The 8,649-nt window shown below is 35.9% G+C and overlaps 1 protein-coding gene across 2 annotated transcripts in view; it reads right to left on the reverse strand.

The window, feature by feature from the left end:
• Window positions 1–7,595, reverse strand: part of LOC128222179 (NAD(P)H-hydrate epimerase-like) — a 67,293-nt gene extending 59,698 nt beyond the window's left edge. For both annotated transcript variants that reach the window (XM_052931061.1, XM_052931060.1), the window contains exon 1: window positions 7,437–7,595. In XM_052931061.1, the coding sequence (XP_052787021.1) occupies window positions 7,437–7,582 (146 nt within the window). In that variant the 5' untranslated portion in view covers window positions 7,583–7,595. The remainder of the gene's footprint in view (window positions 1–7,436) is intronic.
• Window positions 7,596–8,649: the final 1,054 nt, after the last annotated feature.

Raw genomic sequence — 8,649 nt, forward strand, 5'->3', positions numbered from 1 at the left:
GTGTTTTATTGTATGTCTTTTTGTTCATATAATGTGTTTTTAAAATTATGTAACATTTTGTATCATTTTTGCTCGTGCCATGCTGTGTCTACTCTGGAAAACATGTCATACCTTTTGAAGTGCTTGCGCGTGAGTTTGTTGCTGCAGAGACCCGCCGTGAATCCCATTGTAGGGAAACTTCAGTCGCACTGAGGTGGTATATCTCTCAGCGCAACTCACGTCGCAAGTGCAACTACTCCTTTTTCCAAATTGCGTTAACCTTTTGTCGTCCTCGAAAACCATGCGCCAATAATAAGCAATAATAGCGGCTAGCTGATGTCAACATGCACTTTTATGTCAAACGATATACATGGTGCATTCAATTTTGGGGTGTACCATTTATGTCAGAGCTAGACAATCAGTGAAACCCATTTAAGCGCGTGAGTTTGTTGCTGCAGAGACCCGCCGTGAATCCCATTGTAGGGAAACTTACAATATGTACTCTTGATATGTACTTGCAATGTACTCTTGAACTGCATTGCATTAAGAAATAAATATTCCGACTTCAGATGTTTCTCTCATACACCGCGTACTCTTACTTGTTACCTTCGTGTAAATAGAACAGAACAGATATTTTATTAAGACTTGTACAACGTACATCATCTTCTTAACCACAAATGAATAATAAATAAACAAACACATGGTATGACATAGGTTATACATAATATGAAATAGAATCATAAATACATTCCAAAAAATATTCACATCAGGTGAGGATGAACAAAACTATTATAATTATAAGTCAATATTTAAAGTTGATCTTCAAATACTCCTTTGTGTAAATACAAGATTTAATTTCTGGTTCACAGGAGCATCCCGTTTTGAACCTGACCGCCATTGGGGTTCAATACACATCGTATTATAGTCATCAGTGACAGCATGGTTCCAAGTACTGACCGCACGATAAGAATCTGTCACAGCGGGGTGTCATTACAGATAGGTATCAGACATGGACCAATATCTCACAATGACATGTCCATATCGATATTGAGACGAATATTTCATGTATGAATTTAAATAGTATGCTTTATGATATTAAATCTTATATTAAGCCTTTATTCATTAAATACACTTTCCTATCATTGTCATGACAAATGTTAAAATATGTTGATGATTCTTATTTAGGTACAGTGATGGTATTTAAGTGAAATTGTACAATTTGCATTTCTTTCTTCGCGAGATTATGCAATGAAACATACCAAGCGATTCCACATAACAGTTGAGACACATACAATTCGTTATGATACACATAAGGACAATTGTATAATCAACTCCCGCTTGATACCAGTTATTCACCTTTCTCGACACACAACTTGTTCACAATACACAATTAATTATTATTTATCGATTAACTTATACAGCACCATTTCTATATACACGTTCAAAGGCGCTTTCAACAATATAAACTGGTAACTAATTACAAGCAATATCAATACAAAAGCTATTAAACAATCAATGTACGACATATTAAAAATCAGAAAATCAATTAAAAAATATAATGTGATATCAATTGAATTACTAGTATGAAGTTAAAACATTAAATATCAATATCTACGATAACAAAATAACTCCAGCCCATGTAAAGTACACAACTTCTGTTTATCTTTATTACCGTCTGCTGTCTTATAAGATCACACATTTAAGTGTCTTGCTGTGCGGTGTCATCCAATACAGTACAATTTTCATAAACGAAACTGAATGAATAAATCTTGTTATCATACTTCGTTGGTTTTGATTACGTTTAAGTCACCCCAACACCCCTCCACCGACTCCTCTTCCCCTCTCTACAACCAACTATGGCATACAAGCGATGACACTAATAATAAGTAATTACTCCCGGCGTACAAACCACCTCGCACACTCGATGTAAAATGAAAGGGGGTCCCGGGTTTTAGTCACCACGACCCCCACCCCAACCCTCCCCAGGCTTCCCCACCCCTCTCCAACCGCCAACAATTACGGCATACAACATTCGAACACAATAAAGTAGTAAATCCGGGCTGTTAAAGAAAACGCTATATACCTCAGGGAATGGAAGGGATTTTCGGTATTTACGGGGATTTTCGGATTTTCGGTACGTTTCATATACTAGAAGCCATGTATCCAGTCCGAGTGAAAATACCATAAAATGCCCGGGGCTGCCTGGGGCTGCTAGGCTGCCAGTCTGCTGGGCTGCTGACTTCACGCTGCTGGGCTGCGAGTCTGCCGGTCTGCTGACTTCACGCTGCCAGGCTGTCAGTCTGCTTGGCTGCTGACTTCACGCTGCTAGGCTGCCAGTCTGCTGGGCTGCTGGGCTGCCAGTCTGCCAACTTCACGAACATGTGTCAGATATCACTTTAGGGACACCGTTAATTTAAAACCACCAATATAAAATTTCTGCGTTAAAAAGAAAATGCATGTTAAAGGTATATTAACAGTTCACATAACCAAGTATTTTATTTTTTGTAAGAACATACTAACAATCTTTGAATTTTAGTGGTCTACATAACATTTTGTTAACTACCCTCCAACTGGGCCAACATCGATTGTTTATATCTACCGCTTCAACTGATTAAAATCAATAACGACTGGCTGCTTATTTACTGAAAACGTGTTTTAGAAAACTTGAGAAATACTGCCTTCTCATTGAACACAATATTATGTTGACCACTAACTATCGTATTAGTACGTTCCAAACGGTTTTGTTTGCATTGAAACATTTTTCTAGCTCAATGTGTTCATGAAAAGAAATTACGCCCCCACCCCCTGCTGATCGGCATCAATAATTATAATCATTTCATCAAATTAATATGTCCCTGAACTGTTGCGGCCAAATGAGACACACTTGATCCGTTTGACTGACATGTAAAAAAATAAAAATAAACAATTCTGCAGTTTTTCAAGACCTTTTTTTCTCTGTTGAGCACAGCGCATCGACAAGCTACAATAATATGATCACCATGATTCTGATATACGTTCCGTTGCTGATGGAGAATCTAGGTCTCTAAAATCAATGATTGTAACTATGGCGGCCGTAAAAAACTACAGTCGAACCCCGATGGCTCGAACTCGCTTGGCTCGATTTCCTCATTGGCTCGAACGGGATAAAAAGTCAAAATTTGTTCTATTTCATGTAAGCATTATCGCCTGGCTCGATTTCCCCGATGTTTGAATTTTTGCACGGGTCTCTGGGAGTTCGAGCTATCGGAGTTCGAGCTAACGGAGTTCGAGCTAACGGAGTTAACTTCTCTATGTATGTCAAGTAAAGACGAATAAAAAATCGTTCTTGTTGGTGAGCGTTCAAAGGGAGCATTCATTGACGACGAAATTTAGTTTAAACTTGTCCAAAATCTTCATACCGTATAAAAATAATCTCCCCACAAATTAATCAACAATTGTCATTGCAAATACCGAGAAGAGCTTGTAACCTCAACTTCAACCCATAGGCCCGTGATTTAACTACAAGAGTTAATGGGTGTCCTAAGGTAAATTGGATAACTTAAGAAGTCTTTCACCTGGAGAGTGTTCAGTATGTTAAACCCTATTGATCCCAATGGCACGTGCTGAGAATCTTATCTTTAAAGGGTCACACTGGAGGATAACACTTGGTAGTTGCAAAGAAAATAGTTGTTTTGCTGTTGGTGGTTCTTTTTAATCTTAATGCACTATTTTGTTAAACTCATTTGTCTTTAATGATGAAATTAAAAAAATTAAAAAATAAATAAAAAATAAATAAAAAAATACATATTTTTTTATATATATTTTTATTTTTTTTCATTTTTGTATGTATGTATACCGTGGTGATATTCAATATTCAACGTAATGTTAATCTTATGGTCATACATTATTGGCCTCATTCACTCCATTGGTCAGTTAAAAATAACAAGTAATCCGATTAGCTACATCTTTCTTAGATCTAGTTAAGACATATATTGAATATCAGCCATGATAAAAGAAAATATTAGAGATATTTTGGCGCTTTTATAACAGGCCACGTAGCTATTAATTGAAAGCCCAATTAGAAAAGGCTAATACTTATTAACTGTAGACCAATCATAAAAGTAAAATGAGTAAAATTAAAAAAAAAATTAAAAAAAATTCATTTATCAAGTTTTGCCCCATATTCTGCCCCTTTACAGATTTCTAAGAGACCAGTGGCATCAATCGGAACACCTCGGCCATTATCCCGAACCTTGTCGGAGATGACCGAGTTGTTACGATTGATAGTGGCATACGCCATTAACACTTAGCTTAAACATATTTATTTGACCACGATTGTGAAACTAGTTATTACAACATTATATTAATCACTCTCGTTGGTACGATTTTACGCGAGAGTGTGGTCTTGTGTTGTGGGGGACACCGGAGAACCCGGAGAAAACCCTCTTGTCCGGCTTGGTGACCACATACCATTAAAGCTTTCGAGGTCCCTTATAAATACGGCCGTGACAACAACACCCCTTCTGTTGTAATATTTGTTTCAGAAACAGATTGCCATATCTAAACACATACAAATTCCTCGTATAATATGAATCGTCCAGGGATAACATTAATCTGATTACCATGTTTGTAGAACTCACTATCTTACCATTCCTGCAAATGATGGATTATTTGTCATATACGTGAGCTTCATAATCAATTATTATTTTTTTAATCAACAAGATATATCTTGGACTATATTTTCATATCGTTATTGCATTTATATGGATCAAGATGAAAACAAATTTGTTCTTACAAAGCGAGGCAAACAAATATTTTGAATCTCCAGATATGTCAAATGCTTCCATATCAAAGTAACCTTTTAGTTTAGTTAAGTTCAAAAATCATATATATTTTACAAGGATTGTGAAGACGGTTATATTATCTTGTACAAAGTCTCTCTCGTTGGCACGATGTTACGCGAGAGTGTGGTCTTCTGTTGTAAGGGAAACCGGGGTACACGTTTATAGACAACTTATATACTATTAGAAAATAATAAGATGAATTATTCTCTGTATTAATTCATCTCTACAAAACATACTTTAAAGTGACGCAATTATTCAAAATCAATACATACAGGGAGTATCACTTTAAAAACAACTATTCCTTGTTGCAACTAACAAAATTTCCGCCGGTCCATAGTAAGCAATAATCTTATTTCATTTTTTGTAGTTTACAATAATCTTGCAAAATCTACAAATGAAGGATTGTCTGTCACAATCGCAGACTTCCTAATCATTCATAAAGCTTCGTCATCGTTAATAATATAGTTATGGAAATACATTTTCATAACAACAATATATCATATCGGTCAGGCTAGACAGGAAAAAAACATCTTCGTACTTCATAGCAACCAATCCAAACGGGCAGTGTTTAATATTTTGAAACAGTATATGAGCTTATTACATGTATATCAAATTACTCACACTACATGTTTAGAACATTACTGGCGCCATATTCAGATGGTAAATGATTGACGCCATATTAAGATGGTAAATGATTGACGCCATATGAAGATGGTAAATTATTGACGCCATATTGAGATGGTAAATGATTGACGCCATATTGAGATGGTAAATGATTGACGCCATATTAAGATGGTAAATTATTGACGCCATATTGAGATGGTAAATGATTGACGCCATATCTAGATGTCAAATGGTTGACGCCATATCTAGATGGTAAATGATTGACGCCATATCTAGATGTCAAATGGTTGACGCTATATCTAGATGGTAAATGATTGAAGCCATATTAAGATGGTAAATGATTGACGCCATATTAAGATGGTAAATGATTGACGCCATATTAGATTGTTAATGATTGACGCCATATTAAGATGGTAAATGATTGAGGCCATATCAAAATGGTAAATGATTGACGCCATATTGGGATGGTAAATTAATGGCGCCATATTAAGATGGTATATGATTGACGCCATATTAAGATGGTAAATGATTGACGCCATATTAAAACAATTAATGACTGACGCCCTATTTAGATGGTTAATGATTGACGCCATATTAAGATGGTAATTAATTGACGCCATATTGATAGTGTAAATGATTGACGCAATATTGAGATGGCAAATGACTGACGCCATATTGAGATGGCAAATGATTGACGCCATATTCAGATGGTAAATGATTGATGCCATATTCAGATAGTAAATGGTCCGCACAATATTTAGATGATGAATGTTTGACACCATATTAAGAAGTGTGAGTTCCACATTTACTCAATACTTAGATGGTAAATGTCTGACACAATAGTTAGATTGTATTTATTTGACACCGTATTTAGATGGTATAATGGTACGCAACAAGTGTTAGTTCCACATTTATATTGAATAATATTGGCTGAAGACCTTGTTTAGTTGTATAATACACATATCATATGAAATAAAACGGAGAAAATGTATACCGAGTCTGTTAAACAAGAGCGCTGAGGAGTGAACACTAACGCCCGTCTGTTCTTGGTGTTTGTTATTTAGTCGAACAAGGGCATAACCCGGTAATCATAAAAACAAGAGTTGTGCGCAAAATGGTATATTTCGCAACGCAAATTTTCCAGAACGTCTAGGGCCTTTTTTCTCAAAATGGGTAGAATTGCCTGGTGTATTGTCTCTGGCAATATGGGTATTAAAAGCAAAAATCTTGAACGGGTGTATATGGGCAAGATTTTTGCACGTCACCGACAACGCCGACAAAAACGAAATATAGTCCGACTGTTTTCTCAAAAACCAGACGAGTTAAGAATGTATGTTATTTCGATAACAAAACAAGCAAACAAAATATAAAAAAAGAAATAGCTGATTAATTCCATGCAATAAACATCTACCATTTGTTTTAAGATATCAACCATGTGACACATGATAAACCATGTTGCTCACAATACATTTTTATCAGCCATCTATGTGAAATCCCTAAACACAATATATCAACGTGCAAAGCACTTCTTTTCGTCAAACGGACAAGTAAAGTTTTAATCGAAACAACTCCGTTAAGTGCCCAAAGACAGTTTTGGAACTTATGCCGTATTTAATGAGGAACTTAGATTGAACTTAAAACTAAGATTAGGAACTCAGTATTTTGATTGACCAGTATATTTAGCTGACCAATAGGCAGAATGGAATCACTGAGGCATGTTTAAAGATAAAGATATGATCAATATTGAGTAATGGCACAGGGGTTCGACCAAAAAATGCATGTTATACAGAAAATATATATATACAAAATATATTTGACTTTAATCTTTGAGTTATACGTCAAAGATGTCAATAACAAATAGATTGAGCGTACCACAACAAAATAAAAATCTTAATTGTATTATTATGCGCATAAAAGGTTAATGTGTTATCAAAACATTGGGGAGTATGAGGGGTGGGGGGGATCTTAGCCTTGCTGAAAATAAGTGGAAGCTTGTCTGTATAATCTTACTTGAGGAACTTCAGGTCTCCAATGGCAACCGACATCTTTCTCACAAGTTGGTGTGATGACGTCAGGATGTGTGATGACGTAACCTGTTGGTGTCTAGTCACGTGAGCAAACAGAACACCAATTCTTCGAGCAGACGAGATAAACATAGAGACAGAAGAACTGAAATTTGAAAACGAGGCTCTTATTCATCATTCATGTTTACAGGATGTAATACATGTAGACAAATGTCAGTATTAAAATACAGTTAGTTTAAACTGTAACATTTTTATATAATGTCATAGAGATTAAAAAAATATGTCCTAAACACTAATGGTGAAGTCATACCCGTAATGTCGTGCGAATGTGTTGTTTCATCACACGCTAGGCCAAAACAATGGTTTGCCTAGGGTTACATCCTTTTCAAAAGCAGGTAGGGTAGGAAGGCTTTTTATTTCAATTTATTTTTATGTAAGAACGTTATTGTCATCACTAGAAAATTATGTTAAAGAAATATTCTGTATAAAGCTCTAAAGATGTTGAACTTCATATCAAAACACACTTAAATTTAAAAAATACCAACTGTAGGGCCGGCGCCTATTTCGTAGGTAGGGTTGGGTAATCCGAGCGAAACATATTTTGAGGCCCCCATGGGGAAAACCAGAGTACCCAGAGAAAACCTACATGTCAAGACTAGTGGCCCCTGATCCAGTTCACATACCGTGATAAGCCTACCCGGGTTTCGAATCCGGGACGCCTTGGTGATAGGCTAATGCGCTAACCGCTATACTTTAAGAAACACAACATTAACAACTTCGAACAGAAAATGTCGCATTTTATAACCTTAAAAAGCTGCACTCCCACAGATTGAACGTTTTGACAACTTTTTATTTTTTGTCTTGGAACGGGCAAATTTTGTAAAAAGACTGCTGACAAAAGATCAGATCGCTGATTGTCATATTTCCGTTCCAAATTTGATGTTTTATTCATTTTTCTTAAATCGTTAGTAACGGTTTGAGCCATAAAACAGCAATTTTAGAATGGAAATATGAAAATCTGCGATCTAATTTTTTGTCAGCAGTCTTATATCACTGGTTTGCAGATATTTACGCAAAAAGTGTTTCATTCTAAGACAAAAAATAAAAACGTTGGAAAACGGTAAATCTGTGAGAGTGCAGCTTTAACAGGGGGGGGTTCTTACTGTCGTCGAAAAAAACAGACTCACCTTACTATTCTG

The sequence above is a fragment of the Mya arenaria genome, chromosome 16 (genome assembly GCF_026914265.1).
Source record: "Mya arenaria isolate MELC-2E11 chromosome 16, ASM2691426v1".
NCBI classification, from domain to species: Eukaryota; Metazoa; Mollusca; class Bivalvia; order Myida; family Myidae; genus Mya; species Mya arenaria.